Here is a 21797-nt window from a genome sequence, read left to right on the forward strand (position 1 = left end):
ACAATTTGCGAACAGCTTTGTGATGCGCTATAAAAAAGAGAAAGACTTGTTGAAGAGACTCTGGTGCTTGAAATACATAAATTGTTCAATTTCTTGGACACGTGGTGGGGATTTGGAGACAGCCTTGAGCGTCTCGTCGTGGCTGGTGGTGTGGAGGGGACAAGAGGGAGAGGCAAACCAGACTAGATGCACTCCAAGGCATGCTGTTTTCTCTAGAGGTATGTACATATGTTTCCACGCTACTCAATTGTGAAAATTTAAGATGTTTCGTACATATGTATGTATGTCTATAGATGAAATACAGCAGAAGTTGACGTATGGTTGTTACATATTGTTTCATCTGTGCGAGATTTATTAGACTGGCGCCTGCGTTGGAGTCTCGTGGGTTCTGATCTCGATCTGTGTTGAATTATTTATTAAAATGACATTTTGGCAGGTGACTCGACACGTATCGAGTGCTTGAAAGCCCAATGTCGGTTCGGAAAATCGAGTTCAAGGAGAGTTCGTTCTCAGACTCATGTGGAAAAATATCGAATTGTCACACGGTGAAACTGAAAACGTGCACGATCTGGATTATCGGTCAGACCTTGGTATTGCAGATTCAACGCTTCTCAAACATTCAATGTGATTAAATGAAGAACAGAAAGTCTGGCCGTCTTATTTTTCATCGTCTTCTGAAGGGCACGGAATGCGTAATGAAAATTTACTATCGTTCAAACCTTGAATGAAGTTTTATGACAATTACTTTCAGTATATGTCTACATGTAAGGTAACTCAATATTTAGTAATTCAGGGCTTACATATTCATTCTTAATGCTCTCGAACATTCCTATTACTTATTAAGGTGATTGGTAATATTTGGCAAGTCAATTTAATATATATATATATATATATATATATATATATATATATATATATATATATATATATATATATATATATATATATATATATATATACATATATATATATATATATATATATATATATATATATATATATATATATATATATATATATATATATATATAACAGAAATTGATTGAGCTTTATATCATCATCATCATAAGTAATTTATATCATCATCATCATCTACAGCCGCTCACCATCCACCGCTGGATGAACACGCTTCTACTCGTCTCTGTTTTGCGCAACTCTCATCCATCTCACCCCACACATTTTCCTAATTTCGTCTACCCATCTTCCCTGCGATCTTCTATTTACCCTTTTGCATTCTCTCGTGTACCATTCGAGCACTTCTTTTGTCCACTTTTCGTCCATTTTTCTAGCCACGTGGCCTGCCCATTGCCATTTCAATCTCTTTACTCTATCTACTATGTCCACTACCCTTGTTATACTTCTCACCCACATGTTTCTTCCTATCTTTCCTCATTTAAGTAATTTATATATTAGCCGTTATATTTGAAAATGGCGGAAATCCAATTTTCAGTTTCAAAACACTATTTCTGTTTGATTTAATTCACGAATTATTATCACTTATTTTAATTTCCAGAATCTCGGAAAAACAGAATAAACGTATTACAGGTTAACAGTATGTTTAAATATTGTTCAACGCAAAAAATTATATTTCATGTTTTGCTAAGTATTTCACGAAATACTTATTTCACTTTTAAATATACATAGGTGTGACGTTGAATTAACGATTAATGATTAATAATTAAAGTTTCTCTTTCATATCTTCAAATATGGGAATCACTGTCAAATCTATTTATGGCAATACAAGGAAAATATATTACCGAAAATACTCCAGGGGTTGAGTTTCGGCTGGGCATAGATCAGGCGTGTTAGCCGTTTTTGTTTTACAAATATATCTAAAAAAACACGTGCCGCGGTCCACTCTGTATCTGCACCCTTATAGGTCTCATCTTTTTAAGCATTTGCATTCAACTATGTATTTATGTATCTCCAAAACCGTTCCACGGATTGGGTTGGAATTTTTTATATATATACAAACATGTATATAAAAATAGATAATGCAGAATATAAAAATATGTATATTGGCAGCTGCAGTTGAAATTAAAATCCAGAGAAAAAATCGATACACTAATGGGTATGAATCGAATAAAAGACTACAAATAATGAATGATTACTTATAGGCTATTTTTTATATGGATACTCAAATACGACTTTTTATTAAGTAAAGTTTTAATATATTGATTGATTGCATACGTTCATGCCTGATTTTCATATAAACGTTGCGGTAAACGTTTTTTAATGTTTATCGAACTTATGCAATCGTCCAACACATACATGGTTTTATATAAGTACATATTGTCACTTCCATGGTGGGGGGCGCGGCTAACTCGAGTAGGTTTGAGAGACTTGTGCAAGGTGCTGAGACCACCTTGACATAGAACGATAAGGATATTCGTTGATATAACTTTGAGATCCACGTTGAAAAATCGGCGGCAAGATTAGAGATTCCAATATCGTTTATATGTAACTCTGTGGTATTGTTAGCATTGCGGTGAAGCTGTGAGGATCGATATGCGACACCATTTCCAAGACACCGGACACCGTTTTTCGAGTACATTGTAGTAACGATAAGTACGAAAAGATGTATATTGATAACCCGAAACGAGCTCCAAATGTGGAACAGGTTTCGTCTTACGCGACCTTCGCGGCTCCACTCATTCGCGGCCCGGGTCGCTTTCTAGCCAGCGCGCCTGACAACTTTCGTCTCTTGACGCAAAAAAAAAACATATGAAAAAATAAATATGTATATGTATGTATGTGCATACATGTATGGTAAATGAAAAAATGCGCAAGTGAGGTGAGATCAAAAAATTGGCGAATGCATGCACTGCGCAAGGAATTACGCAACGATTGCGCTTCATCCTAGCGATGATTCTGACTGATTTCAATGATAATCTGCAGCGGTGAACGTTTTTGCTTCAGATCCGAAAAAAATCGTTGCAGAATCTCGTAAGACTGTTATGCACAGGCGAAATCTATTGTACTGCTTTCGAAAAATAGATTATTTTTCAGTGGAAACGCTCTTATCGTCAAGCTTACGATTAAATTTCATCACTGCTACTTATATTTATCAGTTTGAAAAATTTCATTGCGATCGCTCTATAGATATAGTTTTAATTTTTGAAAGTAATAATTGTATTATACTTTGCACATTTGATGGAAATTGCTTTTGTTCTCAAACGATTAAACAACCTGTAATATTTCAATGAAATCGTTCTATTTAATAAAATAATGATTGAGATTTTTCGAATAATGGTGAGGACTGTTTTTTGTTTATAGATAACTAGTGGTTTTACCAGGCTTCGCTCGGCATTTGTAATATAAACCGCTGAAACATGGCTTATCTAATAGTAAACATTTTATTAAATTTATTTGAATAGTTTTATTTTATTTAAATTTATTTGTTTTTTTCTTAAATTCAACGTCACGAATTTTACGTTCCAATGATAGTTACATACATACAAAGTCTCTTTTGAAATTATATATTAGATGTATTACATATTGTCGTTTTAATTGAAAAATATGATGATGAGTTTTCAGCTAGGTTTTACCAAAAAAATCGAATTCCAGATGCAAACAATTGCGACAGGATTTTCAGAACTTCCATAATAGGTAAGCCAAGGGCAGCTGTGACTCAAATTCGTAGAATATTACATATACGTTTTAAATCCGCATAGCCAAGCTTCCGATTGACTTTGGGAAGCGAAAGGAAAAGTGACGTGTTGAGAAATACAATAGATGTTGAGGATGATTGATGCACTTGTGACAATCGACGATTATTTATATGATGAGATACACTCACGTAGGAGGAGTTTGCAACCACTCCTACGGTAACAGATTTCACCTGCACCCACCACATACTTCAGAGTTTCTTAAACTTTTGATAAGACTACGCTCTGACACGTCATATCACGGGGGCGGATTCAGAATACGGACGAAATCGATCTAACACTATAAGATAACTCTAATTACTCATAAAGGTTTCTAAACTTTTGAATGTGAAATTATATTAATAAAACTATAATTTTATATAATATAATACACACCTGGTAAAGAAGGTTCAATTCTATATATAAACATTCTAAATCCTATATAAAAAAAATAATGCGAAATTTCAGCATGAAAAGATTAACGACTTTTGAGCTATGAGAGCTTTCACACACAGACACATACTTTCCAAAAGCCATAAAAAACACACTCATAAAACGATACTCGATAAATACCGTTCAACACCTGGTCAAGTGAAATTTTCAGACCAAAAGGGACACATGTACTTGTGTGATTGGTAACAGATGCATTCTACGATTGGTTGTAATCTGGTTAAAAGTCAATTAGAGGAACATAATAAGTGGACCGTAAATTCAATCGTAAAGGATAAAATGTGAAATATATAAATGTATGAAAGTGACCTGACAAACCCGCGCAGAACAATTCCGAAGAGACGGGAAAAAATAGGTCAATTTGAAAAATGAATTAAGAAGTACTGGCACGTAAAATTCATTATCTTTAAATCTAAACAACCAAATCCAACTATTATAAGTGATAAAAATATTGAACAAAGCATCTGACTTTCTAGCCTAAAATTACAACCGTCATACAGCTTTTTGCCTTTTTTCGGCATTTACTTTTATGTACATATATTCCCTTATAATTCGGCGTTTTTAATACCTTTGAAAAAAATATTTTCATTGGATTCTGAATGCCATAAAACATTTTTTTATGATTTTGTGAAATGTCGTTCGCGGAATTGTGAACGCGGCATTGTCGTGCGCGACTTTGTCGAGGTGCCACATACATGACTGAAGCTTAATTTTTCAGCAGAATATAAAAAAAATTATAATAGGAAGCAACAATGATTTAAGTTAGTGATATAAAACTTGTATGAACATATTGTATGGAACTACTGTTAAGATATGTTAGAAAGCGATATTTTTGAAGTCACTAAATTGATTATTTATGTATGTACATATGTACATATATAGAAACTATGGCTTTATGGGGCAAAATGAAAGGCTGTTAATGTGTGTATAGTTAGAAAATTGTTTACGATCCTTAGAGTAGCAGAAAGCAAGTGGATCGAGGCAAAATGTACATACATACTTGATTACATGGTGAATATTTGGGGACTAAATATCGAGAGTTTTCACAGTGTGTGTTTCGGCTTTCTATTTCGTTTCGTCGAAAGTTCGAGATTGAATCGTAAATTGAAACTGTCGTTCGAGTCGACTGAAATTTTTAATTATCATGGAACGTTTCAATTTCAGTAAAACGGTATTGCAATATACGGAACGGTGCACGATGCTCAAATGTTAAATATTTAAGTCTCCGGTTGTATAACATTTGCGCAATGGTCACTCGTTTGCCAACAAACAACAACAAAACACAACAATGAAGCATCTCCACAAGAGAGAGAGACGCAATCCTAAATGTCAACCCTGTTGTGCAAAAACTTGTGTCTGGACGAAAAGATGCCACTTTTTGTACGCTCCGATTGGGGTCACGCGTGACCGAAAACTTTATTCAAAATGTACAAAATTCTGTTGGGTATTTCGAGATGAATCGTTCGAGAGGAAAATGCGCGTAAACGGATTTTCTTCCTAATGCCAAGGGCGTAATTTTGATCGTTTCTGATCGTAAATCATTCATTTCGGTGTGTCTTTCATCATTCGATGATAGAGTTGAGGTTTTGGACGCAATCGATGTGAATTGTACCAATCTTTCAGCGTGGGATAAATTCCTATACAAGTAATTGAGAAATTCAAATACGTAATCGTTTAGATTATTTTATCGACGATTTTACGTATGGATGATTTATATTTAACAATTTTTATTTGTAAAGTTATTTTTACATTGAGGGTTTCGCTGTGTAATATTATGTCTTTGACCTTTCCTTATTGGTCTGAAAAACGTCACCACAATTTATTAAAGCAGTTTTTTACAATGTCTTACAGAAAATTACTAATCAGAATAAAAAAAAAGTTCAAGATGGTTGGTGAATATATAAAATAGGTTAAATATCGTATTGTATTAATATTTTCAATTTCAGAGCAATCAATTTGTTTTAATAGTATTAAATCCTGAATCGATAAATTGGTGTGATCCCACACAAGGTTACTAATGAATTGTAGCCTTATGCGATATCGTATAGCTTAGTGATAAATTGTGTGAATTCTTGTCTTTGAACTGTGCAATTTCAACTATCAGATATTCACTTTTATTAACCGTAAAATGATGTAGTGCGAAATTGTGAGATCAAAAATTTTTTTTCGCAAGTTTTAGCAGTTCATTCACACTAGCTTGGCTAACGAGAGGGAATTCCGCGACTATTGTTCATGACAAGATGGCGTGCGTTTGCCGGCTCTTCGCCGTTGATCTTCTGCCAGGTGAAAGTGAAGGCGATGGACCAAGACAAAACATACGAGATGGTCACGAGGTGGTCGACTGATCACGTAACACCAGTTTCAGAGGCTTCAGAGGAATTTCAGACGTAGTTGAACACAACGAAGAACCACTTTTACCGACCTGCCGACGCCCACTCGCCGGAACCAATATTGTGTGCGTCGTTTGATCAAAAATACGGTGAATGTGAGCTGAATTTGAAAACGAAAACATGCACATTTTATTCCTAATATTCTACTTCTCTAGATCTGAGGAATTGCAGAACGATCAGTCCACGGCGATGATATTTGTCACACTTTGATTGATAATGTATTATCAAATTGATAATGCATGACCGCACCCATTACATAAATCCTGCACTTAACATCGCTTTGACTCGTCCGACAAACTTAAATCAGCTAATTTTAATTTTAAAATCAACGCAACATATAAAGCAATTCAATTCATCAATTGAGTAAATTATTTTTAAAGAATTTGACAACGAAGCAGTCATTTGATCATCAACTTTATTATTATTGAGCATTATTTTCATACTCTATTTGCTATATAGATTATATCTGCCATCAGGTAGGTAATGGGCAATCATTGGCAAGGTTTGGACAGGTCCGGAACATGCTTGTCTTTCAAAATATGTACTTTCATCAATTCGATTACTCGTTACTAAAAGTTCGAAAAAAATGTTTGAAGATCAGCGACTGAATGGTTTACTTGTATGTAATTGTATGTCAACAAGAAGATACGAAAATAATTTTAAAAGTCGCACATTGCAATTTTTGTCACGAAAATCGCGAATACGGAATATCTGGTACTCTAGTTCTCGTTAGTATGATAGTTCCCATGGATAATTCTCGATGGATGGAATTTTCAAGTACCAGATATTTCATGATTGAGATTTTAGTGACGTGTGCTAGATCACTTTGTGCGGAATAATCACCGTGCCGTCAATTTCAGATGGATTACTATCAAAAACCGACAAACTCTGATACATTCGATTTGGATTTCACAACCGTCCAGATATTTCTATAGACACTCATTGCTATATAAATTTAATTAACTTTTCAATTTAAATCTGGAGTCCCACTTTGTAAAATACAATTTAGGTCACTATTTAAAAATATCGAATTAAATAAACTAAAAAAGCTCATTTCATGTTTTGGCTGATGATATACTTAAATATGTAGTGTTCCACTGAATTTTATCACATATTTCTTTCAGGCAAATTTCACAAGGCAAGTTCACAGAGGCAAAGTAAGTAACAGTGCGTGACACTAACCTATCAGGCAATTGCAGTGCACAGTTGTCGATTACCTATTAGCTGGTGTTACGTACAAAGGCGGTTTCGGTCAACGTTGATGTGGTTGTTGCCTTTGTTGTTTGTTGTGGTTATTGATTTTCTTTTTTTGTGTGTCACCATGTGGTAATATTACCCATAGTAAGTACATAACACCGACAATAGCGAGCGATTGTAACCAGTACTTGAATGCAAGTTTCCATACAAGAAGCTTTAACTTTGAAACGGATATTATATAAACTAAATTGTTAAGGCCCTTGAACTAATATATGGACTCAATCAAGAAGATGAGCACTGTATAGCTATGTAAGTATCCACTGAGGATTTAATGTGCTATTTGACTTGACTTTGACTTTTTTCGCTATTCATTAATTCTTGACATCTTCTATGAATATATAACGGTTTTTGGTGAGGGGATTCCACTCATCTCAAGGTGAAGAGATTTTTTAAATATTAGTATTGTGCATACTTAAGATTTGAAGTGGCGAATTTAAGAGCCACTCATCATCACTCTTTGAAATAATTGATTGAATTATAAACCTATATTGCATACATTAACTGTTGGGAATCAAAATTGGGTAAATTCAAGCAACACGGCTGATGCGTATGAATGGCAACATTTCGCAATGTGCCTTCAGCGAAATATCGAATGCCAAAATTAGTGTTTACGTCAACACGTACATATTTCGTGCGATGCAATTTCGAAACTGTCAACTCTCGATGCATTTCATTTTTACGTCAAATCGACACGTCATTAACACACTAAATACACACTGGAACGTTAGACATAAACTTTCATTCACCGAAAAAATGACCAAGACCAAGTGGCGCTCAGTTTACCAAGAAATTGTAATTACGTTTTCGACCGAAAATTATCGCGTTTGGCCAATTTGCATAAAATGCACGCGTCAATTAACATACGCAATTACGTATAAATGTAAGATTTACACGCCGAATGACATGACGGCGCAGTTTCATCAATGTGCAGCATCAATGAAGTGCGTCATCGGCAAAATTTCAATAGACACACGTACTTACATGCACACGTTCGAAAGGTTAATTTCTAATGAAATTAAAAACTTTCACTGAAATATTTTAGACGAAATTTTAATTTTTCGCCAAAATTACCACCGTCCTTTCCTAGGTACGTGTGTTTGTTAAATATTGTGTACTTTTCGTTCGTATGAAAGTAAAATCATTGCACCACGGCGGCGGCATTGAGCCATAATTTCACCAAACCCGGTTCGAAATCATTGCATTCGTTGAGTCATAGATAAGATTCTTGCCCCAAATACCGCATTAGCAATGCGTGGGCGTATATACTATTCAAACGTCCCGATTCAGTGGGTGCACTATCGTTTTTGAGGCTTTTTTCCGGTTGACTACTCGCCTGTGTCTTTTAAAATGGCTTTCGATCGAATGATTCCGTCATGCGTGTGGACGATGTATTATTGTCGTAAAATGGTATCGGATGGTTATGAAACGGGTCCAGGAACAATCGAATAGGCCTAGCTGTGATTTTAGCTTACATTTTTATTTTTATATACATAATACTAAATGGCAATGGTTATTTAAGTCTTCAATTCGTGATAAATTACACTGAGCAACAAAAAAATCACGTTCCTACTTAACGAGGTGGAGACTAATTCATCTTTACTAAGTTTGACCCACTGAATTCGACCATTGATCATGAAAAACATCTGACTATTTATTTCAATACTTACTTTTGCTACAGCAATACTAGATTTTGAATTAAATTCTGCAAAAGCCAAAAATGTATAAAGATTGCACATTTTTACATACCTCTTATTTAAACGCTCATATCTCTTAAACGAGAGCAAGCTCACAAAAATTATTGTCATATTCGAATTCAGTGGATCAAACATAGTAAGAATTGGCTAGTTTCCGCTCCGGTTATTTTTTTCTGTTGCTCAGTGTTATCAATAACTTGATTGAAAAACCATTACGCTTAGTAAGCCTATTTCCTTGACAGATAAAACAATCAAACCGTAAAACTAGTAGTTGAGTCAGATTATAATATTATACAATAACATAAACGGAATTGTTAAAATAGCCTTTCCACAGCACAGCTAATGACTCACAAAATCAAGAGTGATACAACACAGAAGGAAAATAGACATTAGGTATTAAAATAATTCGCGTGGAAAATTTATCGTGATTGTTCGAAACTAGATTGTGCAAAAGAACTTTTTCATTCATTTGTATATCAACTATTTCGGTTGCCAAACCCAGCTACAATTTCTCATAAGCTCATTCTCATACGCATGTACTTAGGTATTTATTCTAACACAGTTTTGCATAAAGGGTCTAACCAATTGAGTAATATTAACCAACCAACCTGACAACCAATCACTCGTGAAGTTCAGATTGTCAAAATATTACTCACGTTCTTCTTGCATACATCTTGCTTTTCTTTGACACAATACTCCCCCTCATATTGATCTGTTTTGTTGTTCCTTTCTCTTGCTTTACATTTCTATTGTTTGATCATCACATATGTATGTATAATACATATGAACATACACATGTATGTATATCCCATATTTACCATTATTCAAAGTATTTATTCTTTGTTTTTATTTATTTCATTGTTATTATTAATTTTTAGAAACTTTTTGATGTCAAAGAAACATATGTAAATATATAAGTTGTAATGCTGTTTATATAAATAAATTTTCTTTAAAAAATCTTATGTGAGAACACGTAATTTACTCAATGTAACATTTTTATACCGATTAAGCTATATTCATATTAAATCATGTCAACAATAAATCACTAATTTGTATTACACACTTGAAACATACACACAGGGTTTTCTAAAATGAACTTCGGGGTGCTTTTTAATCATATAAAAAGCATTTTTGAAAATTCAATTACATTATTTAAGCCCTATTTTAGTAACTTATAATCAAAACTAGTGAGAGAGGGGGACGGTTTCCCGAAAGAAGAGTCCAATCTGGTGCAAATCATAGCAATTATATATAGGTGAATATGTACATATGTATATGTTTATATGTAAGACGGCCTATGGGAAGAAAAGGTGCCTAAAAAAGGTGACACTAATTTTTAAATGAAAAGTTCTTGAAATCTCTCATACATTTGATATTATTCCTAAAACTTATGCACAAAATAAAATATGATGCAATAGCATATAACGAGGTTAAAACGTTAAAAACATTATTTGGATGAGTGGGACTGTTCAGACGCTAGCCTTCGCCGGTAGATAGTAAATTTCTTGTACATAGGTCTATGAATATTTGCTCAGTAAAATTTTGAGGATATTTTCAGTGAAGTTCAGATTTTTTTCAGTGACGTGATGAAAAAAAATCAACAAGCATGGATCTTTTGGTCATCGAGTCTGGAATTATAATTTTTCCCAGATAGGTACCAGCGAGACACAGTTTTGTGTTACAAAACGCAACGTTTACCCAGGAAGGGGTAAGGGGAGGTGGGGTGCAGAGGCGAATTGCACAATCGGCAATCGGTCTGGGTTAGGTTAGGTTATGTCCGAGAGCGTTTGCATCAGCCCGTTGCATTTCTTGGTAAAACCGCGATCGGTAAATACGCGTTGTTGCGGTGACCGGTTGTGAAAGGTCAGCCGTCGGTTGCGGAATATCGCCGATTCGGCCTCACCTTGACTTTATCTCGGACCAATTTAACCCCTTCGGTTCCAATATTTCACAAACTCGCTATTTTTTGCATGGTTACATGCTTAATGTGATGATGCGGTTTGCACACTTGACCTTTGCGCGACTGGACGTGAGGTGTTATTGTTATGTAATAATAATTTTTAAATTCACAAATTTATTTCATACTCATACATAGATACGTTTTATTAATCTTAACACTGTACTTTCCTTGCATTTTATTTAAAACGGATTTATATTTAGAGGAAACGCTTCGTTACTGGATACAAAGAGCGTGACAGGTCAAGGATTTCAGAGGTCATTTATAAAATTCATACTATTTTTAGCAAATTTTGAGGCCTTGATTATTGAACTTTCAAAGTGCCAAAATGCTTTTGACTTATAAAAAAGCTTACTTATTAACTTTTATTCTACACACATATAAGAGAGCGACACAATTGTCGCTCAATAACACTAATTTGTATATAACTATTATTTAAATTTATTTCAAATATCAAAGCTTTTAGCTCATGAGATTCATTTCTAAATTAACTGCATTGCAATAAGTAGTGGGTAGTGGGAGTAATTGGTATTTGATGTTGTGAAAATCATTTTTGACGAATCGTCAATTTCAAATGCCGATTGCTTCCATTCTCCACTACTTTTTGCACTGTAGCTACTTTAGAAACGAAGCTCAAGCACTAGAGTTTTAATATTTGATATGAAAGTTGGAAACAAACTGTTTAATTTGCATTTTAATTGAAAATAAAACTGTCGACGATTGCATTCTGCTACCTAATATTTATATTATATAAAATATGCGCCAGTTGAAATTTTTTTCCGAAGATGAGAATTTTACACAGAAGCTTAGTTAATAACAATACTGAAGCATTTCTGTATTTCATTCTATTGTTAAACAGTTGAAATTTATACAAGTGAACAAAGTTTTGAAAATAGATCCAACTCGTATGAACTTTTTTGCAAAAAGGAAAAGCAAATTTCAGCAATAGTAGTTAAAATAATACATATTAGTAGCTATTGCTTCATTCGGTCATTTGAAATGGGTCTTTTTTGCATAATTACGTCCGTACACACGTCTGGTAGCAAAGAAGAGAAACTGAAGAAACGTATAAAATTATAATGTATTGAATTTGAGTAATTGAACGCCGTTTTTCCCCAAAACCAAAATTGCCAATTTACCTGAAGAAAAAGATTTTCTTCAGTGAAACTTAAACAATAATGTTAAACAAAGTCCAATTCACGCAAAATGTGGAACGATGATAAAACGGAATACGTAGGTGAAGTATGACAAGGTTAGTTGAGGTAGTGGAGAGAGTGAAGAGATTGAAATGGCAATGGGTGGGTCAAGAAGCTAGAAGAATGAATAAGAAAAGTGCTGGAACGGTACACGAGATATTGTAAAAGGGTTAAAGGAAGATGGGTGGACGAAATTGGGCAAAATAGAGATGATTGGAAGCGTGGAAGACAAATATGTAGTATATTCAGTTGCTTTTTGAAGCATTGTGATAAAATAATGAAGTAATGAAACATGTAGTTATATTCAGTGGTTTCTAAAGATTGGAAAGTATTATAGATTGATCTATTGGGTAGGGCGAACATTTCAGGTGAAGCAAACGGTGTGTAAGAAAATGCGTCAAAGCATATCAAAGGGGAGTTTTGAGAGACCGGCTCACTCGATAGCGTTGCAAAACTGTTTCGTGACGCAAATTGTCGCTCATTGTCTAGTCTGGAAAGGGTTAATGTGACTGGTGGTCCATGCAAAGAGCGTCAGATTTGCTCTTCACGATATTGTGGAATTACGCAAGCTGGCCCGCACGACTGGCCCACTGCTAGCGAAACCGTGGCGCGCGCGTGTTGCACTTTCGCCATCTTCTCTTCAAACTTTACAATAGATAGAATTGCATTAAAAGTATATACAATATGTTAACAATGCGCTGTACAGGGTGTGAAAGCATTTTGAATATTGCCGCCAACAATCAACTCAATTGACGTTGGACTACGTAAAGAGACCACTTGGTTCTAAGCTACATATGTACAAGTACTAGTTCAAATGCAAATATTATAATTAATAGTGGTTGTAAATAAGAATAAAGACATGTACAAAATGGAGAGGGGTTGTCATTATTACATGCTCTTGAAACATTGGCCATAGTTTGTCCTGAAACGGAACTAGTCGTAGATTTTATAAGCGGACAATTATATTGCAGATTTGAGCTGAATTCTGAGACGTACTCCGTTCACTTATACTGCTATTACTTTAAATACGGAATAAATTTCACGCGCGTGATTATACGATAAATAATGACTTTCTCCGTTTGGCGAAATTCCGAGACAAGTTGACGACATTTTTTTTTCTTTCTTTTTTGTCTTTCTTTTTTCGTTTTTAATTAAAAACGTTTAGAGACGATCCGAAACTAATTCGGAGCCATTTGTAGTTTTTTCCCGATGTAATGCTATACACATAAAAATTAATTATTATTCATCGCTTGGAATTTATTATTTAATTTTAATTAACTAGATATCCGACCGATATCTAATTAATTAGTCATCATTAATTCAGTTTTTTTTTTAATTTTCATGAAAAAAATCACAAACCCTACTGTTTATATACATTTATGTATAATAGACAAATGTATCATGGTGATCCGACAAAGCGGCGCCGACAATACCGACCTTGCCGCGCTGATAAAGCCGCGCAGAACAACCCCGTCTAAATGACAATGCCGCACTAAATATGTAGAACTACAATATTAAATAAAAAAATTTCGAATAAGATTGTTGGTGAATATTTAATACATACATCGTATTATATTAATATTTTCAGTTTTAGAGCAATCAATTTCTTTAAATGGTATGATATCCAGAATTTTTCTTTAATAACGTTATTTAATTTATTATATATAATTATTTTGTAAAAAATGTAAAAACCTGTTTTTACAAGGCTATTCTTAGTTTCACTTAGCTTATTGGTCTAACACTATTTCCTACATTCTTCCGATCGGTTTGAATCTTCGCCATTTTGCGCGGCTTGGTCACCGATAGAAATTTAAATCGCTTCCTCTAGTTCGATGGTGAAAAATAATCGTAATACGTTTAAGAATCCAAAAATTTCGGAGCAGATGACAACTTGACTATGTCACTAGCTTATTAGACTTTCCGCCGCCCACTCGTTTTGTCAGATTTTAATTGTTTAAACCCCTATAACTTTATCTTTTTTACAATTCATACCTTAAATAAAATTTGCATTATAGACGCTCAATATCTCTTAATATATTTTTACTTCGCTGATAGATTATATAATTGTTAATATTGCGCCCACATGTCTATCTCTCTTGCATCTGTGAGGCACGAGGCAAGTGCTTCCCGCGAAAATAACTATTTCTGTTGATATTGACAAATGATTTTATTTAGTAAGGACATAATTCGAATCATAGAGGTTTTCATGAGGAATACATAAAATATGAAGACCATGCATTCAGTATATTTGGAGAAATATAATAAAATAAAAGTCCTGTTCACTCGCTAGCCATCACAGTGCGGCAAGTGTTAAAAGTAAGTCTCAATGACAGACGCGTATTAAAATTTGTACTTATGAATTATATATAAATGTTATTAACGATATGTTATATTGAAATCATCTGAAGTGACATGAAAGTGCAAATCTTATGTGTATGGAAGTATAATAAGTATGTACATCATTGACGTAATGTCGGTTTTCTTTTTTTTCTATTTCTGAACAGTGCGGCGTGAATGTTCGCTATATTGCAAATATTCAAATAATGCAATTAAGAGTAAAATGCAAATTGTTTTAGTGTGTGTGTGAGTGTGTCTCTCTTTGTATACGTGCAAACGACTAAAAACTCAAAGAAAAAGGTTGCTTTGCTTTGTAATAGAACGAGTGAAATTATGCAGAAATCCGCGTTAATAACGGCCGCTTTCAAAATCTAAGCCAGTCGACCGGTTTTTTTTCATTTTCATTTTTTTTTCATTTTATTTTTTTTTTTCAAATGAAAATTTTTTTGAAATGTGTCCATTTCGGAACACTAGGAAGCGGATCGAGAAGAAGGACGCAATTTTAATTTTGCGTCATGAAAACGAGCGGTGATTGCTCGCATTTTGTTCGCTTGCCAACACAATTATTATAGTCTATAGATATACCTACATATGTATATATCATAATATAAATAAAGTAAAAAGCTCGTAAAAATACGGCATATTCACATACTTGTACAATGCAAGTACTAATTGTTTGTTGATTGATATGGTAACCAAATAAACAGATACCATTTCATCAATATTAAACTATTTTCTATTAACTATCGCTGATTCAAACACTCGATAAATAAATTTATTAGGGGGGGAAGAGGGGGGTGGGGTTCAACAGTATATTGCCATAGAAATAGCAATACATATTGCCATATATGTACATAGTGCCGTTTGAAATCCGTGTGTGTACAAAATATTTCAAGAAAATTGGTTCGATGTAATTGGGTCAAAAATTGATTACAAGATTTGACTGGTACAAAAATCGATGGCCAGCCTAACCTATACCATTGCAGATATTGAAATTTTAATGAAATGTTTTATATATATGTATGCTTTCGTATGAAAGCTTCGTTTATTGTGAAAAATCAAGGAAATAACCGAAAAATTTTAATGACTTTCTATTAGTGGAACGACCATAACAAACTACATGTAGATTGTTTTTAAATATATACACTGAGCAACAAAAAAACGGAGATTGATCAATATTTACTATGTTTGATTCATTGAGTTTGAATATGACAATGAGTTTTGTTGGCTTGCTCTCGCTTAAGAGATACATATGAGCGTTTTAAAAAATGAGCAATTTTTACAGATTTTTTACTTTTGCAGTGTTTAATTCAAAATTTAATATTTTTATGCCAAAAATAAGTATTGGAATTAATAGGCAGATATTTTTTTCTATTGATTCTGATTTTCATTGCTTTAAAATACTTATAATTAATTATCTAGCGAATTTTTAAAGCCAAAAATATACCGTAATATTATAAGCTATGAGCTAATTTCATATATAAATAAGTTATTTCCTTTAAAAATTCTCAATTAACTGATTAAAAATGGTAAATTTTAAATATTATATTGTATATATGTATGTGTGTGTGTTAAATCAATGTCACTGTCACTGATTGTGGCCGGTGGGCATTTTTCTGGTTTTGGCATTAAAATAGGGTCATCGAAAGTGATTTCGAACGAAATGAAAATGCATACGTTTATAATAACGTAATATAATATGTTAAATCGAGCGGTTAGTGACGGCTTGTAAAACTTTTCATATTCAACGGTGAGAATTGAAAATTTCGTATACATATATTATATTTAGAATTTGAATGTATGTAATTATACGTGTAGTGTCGAAACGTGTCTTCCACGCCACGAAGACGATCATTCCGACCTTGATTTTGATTTGATAAATAATAAAAATAAAATAAAAAACTACACTAATTCGAACAATAGTCTTACACGATCCGTTCGGCGAAAGGTCAAGGGAAAACATTTAAATGTCACAGTTCGTTTTGATTATCGCCGTTCGAATTATCCACTATTAGAAAATCGCAATGAAGTGGCGTAATCTTGATTTTTTTAGACTCGGAATTAAAAATTTACATATACAACCATTCGAAGTGTATTTAAATCCGCATAAAAAAAACAGTAATAAATTCTTTGGAAGACGATGCAAAAACTAACACAATAATTTGATTCATATATATTGTAACTGTATTTATTCGTTATATTAAAAAATAAAATCATTTCTCGATTGTAAAGAAAAGTCTTATTTATGTAATTGTGATGTCTATAGTCTAATCGTCTAAAAATACCTTTTATTTGAATTGCAATTTTGAAAAGTTCCTATGTATATATATGTACATATGTATATATGATTTATATGCTATAGATATTTTTTTATATAAATTTATTTCACATTTATTCCATTGTCATTTTCGGAAAGATTGAAATCAAATGTAAGCACTACTGATAACTTCATGTGAGCTTTGGCGAGAAAAAAGTTGCAGAGCAATGATCTAAATATCACACCTGCATCTGAAGTGTCAATTGAAATCGGTTACGAAAAGTTTTCGAAAGTTTCGACGAGAGCAATTCTAATTTGAAACTTGACTTAATTCATTTGTAAATTTAAAATATAGCCTAGAATTACACTTCGAATCGTTGAACAGATGTCTTAATATACAAAAAAAAAAGATGCTGTTATAACTCCATCCGCTGAACAGAAATGCAGAATTGATGTGCTCTAATGTTTAATTGAATTATGAAAATATTTTCGCTCATAATTATTTGAAAGAAAGTACGTTAGCTAAAAAAATGAATAATTTGTCGCGAACGATCGTCCAAACTCGTATAATTTATATTTATTACACTCATGGTCGATATCTGCATTACAAATAGCCATCAAAACATAAATGTATAGTCGAGAATTAATTGGTTCCGATTTTAATGTATATTACAGAACGGATCGCAATTAAGAAAAAAAAAATGCAAAAATATCGCCAAAATATATTATATTTATTTACAATATAAAAACAAACGTGTATATATTTTACGCATTCGTCAAAAGGAGAGTCGCGTGAAAGCGAGCAAAAGTGACCAAACAATGTGTTAAAAACGCAAATTATATGCAATAATAATCGCGACACACATATTTAGAAGCGACAGTTGGACATCATTTCGCACATCGAATTCAGCATTTCCTAAAATAAATAGAATATAAAAAAACAAATCAAACATCACACAATCAAATCAAATAAGCGATTGTACGCACGTGACTCCTCACTATGAAATTTTGCATCGAAATGGTTGAGAGCTACTGTATCAGTTTGAATATAAACTGTAGCGACCTTTGACATTTCAATCAAAATTTTATTTATTTTCCACATGAGCTAAAAAATTATTACGTTTTGCACATGTGTGACTTTTCACTGTGAAATTTCGAATCTAAAAGGTTAAAAATCGCTGCATCAATTCAAAGGTCGAACGCAGCGTCTTTTGACATTTCAAATGAATTAAAATCATCTTTGAAAGACACTCCTTTTTCATATGAGAATAAGTCAACCGGATTTGACCTATATGTGCATGTATGCATTTAGCGACAATTTCGACGTTAATCAAAAGCTTTTCCGGCATATGAAGTTTTCCGGAAAATATATGTGCAGTTAATTTATAACCCTGAGTCAATTTCCTCTTAGCTCAAACGGAGAAACTGGTCTTCGGGAACTGGTCTTATTACTTTCTTATTTAACGCACATTTATGAGAACTTTCGTATAGTGTAAAAAAAAAGTTTGACAATACCAATTTCACATCAAGACGGCACATGGATCCAGAGCGAGAGAAATTAAACCTAGCCGACGAAACTAACTATAATATATAATAAATATGTATATTGTGAATATTTTTTCCGTTCATTAGCGAATAGATAGATTTAACCTTTACGGGTGAAAGTGTACAACATTGCGATATTCGCGGATGAGTTCATAGATCACACGTTCACCTTTTGACCCCCCCACTCAGGTATATATAATGTGAATAAATACACTATACATTCTTTATATAACATAGCATACGTATTATTACGTGTGACGTTATTAGAGACATAAATATATATATAAAAAAAAAAAAAAATATATATATATATATATATATATATATATATATATATATATATATAAAATTAAATTTGAATTTAAAAAATTATAGAATACTTACAGCGTTATCCTCAACAGCATGGTTTATGAAGTGACGATTCTCTGTTTGTATCCTCTACGATGATAAACACCGATTTATTTTGTTTTATTTTTTTATCAGGAAACGACCACAATTTTTCACCAATCGGATGGGTTGAAGGTTGGGGTGTGTGGGTGGATATTTTCCCACTCTGGGTGGGTGGTCGAAAGTGGGTGGTGGGTGGGTGGGTGGGGGTGGCAAACGCGCGCGCAAGTCTCGACAACGAAAGTCGACTGACGGACTTAAGCTCGGCGGCCAGTCTCCGCTGTCTCTTATATAGGCGGAGCCCCCCTCTTTGTGGAGGCCCTCTCCCCCCCAGAGCCCCCCAGAAGCCCCTTCCCCCCTCTGCCGGCGCTGCGCCCTCTTCGTAGCCACCTGCGGTCGCTGCGTTTCCACTTGACGCGTGCAGCTTTTAAGCTTACGGAAACGGCCGAACGTCGGTTCCGGTTTTGGTCGAGAGTGAATCTTTAATTATTAAATTTTGTCGTAAAACATTATCAGTGTTTTGACAAGGTGTCTTAACCTTTTTCTAATACATCGTTTGGATAAAATCAGAAAAGCTTGATTCATTCGTGATTAACATTCAAATTTTATCAGCATCTAGTTTCTATAGGTTTTGGTCGATATCCTTTCATTTTATAAGAATATGTGTACAAAAATACATATAGTATATACTGTCATTGACGTAGAACTGCGTCTAATTGCCAGGGCACATATTCATAAGCATTAGCGCAATTGGAAAAAATATCGCCTTTAAAATTGTTATCAAATATAATATAATGATAGTCTGTTAAAAAAGTAATTGATTGGTAATTAAATATTGCGTCAAAGCTATGCTAAATATGTATGAAATTTTGCATGATATTTCATAAATAATCGAAATGATCGTAACCGTTATTAATTTCAATGATGTTCAAAAAACAATAAAAACTCTTTATTTTCGCAAGAAATCCTGGGCAAGGACTTTCGCAGTTATACACATATTAAAATAAAGTGGATGAATCTCTTTCGATCCTTATACTTTTTTCTGACAAGTTTTTATTTGAAGTTTTTTTACTAATTTTGTTCATTATTTAATATTTATTTATTTATTTATTACGGGTAAAAACCCATTTTATTACACTAGTAAGTAAATATTACATAAGAATTATAACATCAATATGATAAATGTGAAGATGTCATTGAATCATATCAATATAAAACATATGGGTAAATATAGAAACATAAAAATATTAAGAAACATATGTAATTGATAAAAAAGTGGATATTAACAACATTGTATGGGAAAACAATGTGCTGTAAAGAGCTAATTAACTGACTATATGTCATATTAAAGATATGAAGATCCGTATTTTTTACGTATGTATACGGTTAAATAAATCCCATGGCTGTTTATTGGATAATTGAAGGGAAAGCTAGACTTAGGCGAAGATAAAACATGTTCTAAGTCGTTTTTAGGTACTGAATTCTTGGAGAATTAATGGATTATTAATAATTCTACGAAAAACTACGAACATGTATCGTAATATTAATATACGATGACGAGATTCTAAACTAGTTAAACTTGTCATTCCCCATATAAATATAACTGTTGACAAGATCTAGATAGGAGAGGCTGAAAGCAATTTTTAAAAACTCTGCAAGCAATTTTTAAAAACTCAAGATCCTCTTTATTTGAATCTAGTTACATTATACATATGTTCATCAAATCATATTATATTTCTGAATACGATACGGCATGTGCTTTGTCCTACATATACATATACTGGATATTTCATAGGAGGTAATAACGGAATTCTAATGGTCATTATGTACAATATAGATCATAAACCATTTGAAATACGAAGAAATAAGGTATCGAATTCAGACAACTGAAATAGAGTCGATGAAATATTGGACAGACATTATGTAAGTGGACCTCTTATTATAGACATTATATATTGGACCTCTTATTGTGTGTTCAAAATGCCATAATGGCGTAAACCGAACAACATGTTCAAATTAATAACCAAAAGAAGACGGCTATTTGAAATATTAACCACAAAGAACTGAAAGAAACGAGGAATACGTGAAAAAAATACTATATATGTACATGAGGTAATTCTGAGCAGACCAATGAAGAGTGAGATACATATGTCTATATTTCAAATTAATTGTAAGTTCAATAGGAAAAATCCATTAGGATTTACTGTCATAAAATTTTCAATTCTTGAAAATATTGAAAATAAAATAAAGTCTTTGCTTTATTTGAAACTATGACCTCTATCATAGAATTACAAATGTATGTTTCGAGTTGGCAGTTTTATTATAGTTTCGCCGATTACTGCACAGCAAAACCATTCATTTTGAGGAATTTTGCGTGATATAACCAACCAGTTGTGTTCGGTGAACGCTTCATTGAAACCGCAAAAAATCATTACGACGTATTTGTGACGACGGTCACTACGGGAAATTCAAAAATTAATTAATCGGGTTAAGGTCAACAATGAATTCCAAGAATTTGCTCGTTTTATCATTTTGATACGTGACGTATCGCTTTTCATTCGACCAGAAAAACATTCGGGTTTCGACTAGCACCGATCGTTGATGTCTCTCTAAATTATTTTTTCGCAACGGTGCGGCAGAGTAATTTGACGACTATTAAACAACAATTATTCGAAATTAA

At 33.3% G+C, this 21797-nt stretch overlaps 1 protein-coding gene across 1 annotated transcript in view; it reads right to left on the reverse strand.

Moving 5' to 3' along the window:
- LOC143922471 (uncharacterized) overlaps nucleotides 1-19518 on the reverse strand; it is a 45164-nt gene extending 25646 nt beyond the window's left edge. Inside the window, exon 1 of the mRNA XM_077445719.1 lies at nucleotides 19115-19518. Within this exon, the coding sequence (XP_077301845.1) occupies nucleotides 19115-19134 (20 nt within the window). The 5' untranslated portion in view covers nucleotides 19135-19518. The remainder of the gene's footprint in view (nucleotides 1-19114) is intronic.
- Between the last annotated feature and the right edge of the window lie 2279 nt (nucleotides 19519-21797).

Source organism: Arctopsyche grandis, chromosome 2 (genome assembly GCF_051622035.1).
Source record: "Arctopsyche grandis isolate Sample6627 chromosome 2, ASM5162203v2, whole genome shotgun sequence".
Taxonomy (NCBI): Eukaryota; Metazoa; Arthropoda; class Insecta; order Trichoptera; family Hydropsychidae; genus Arctopsyche; species Arctopsyche grandis.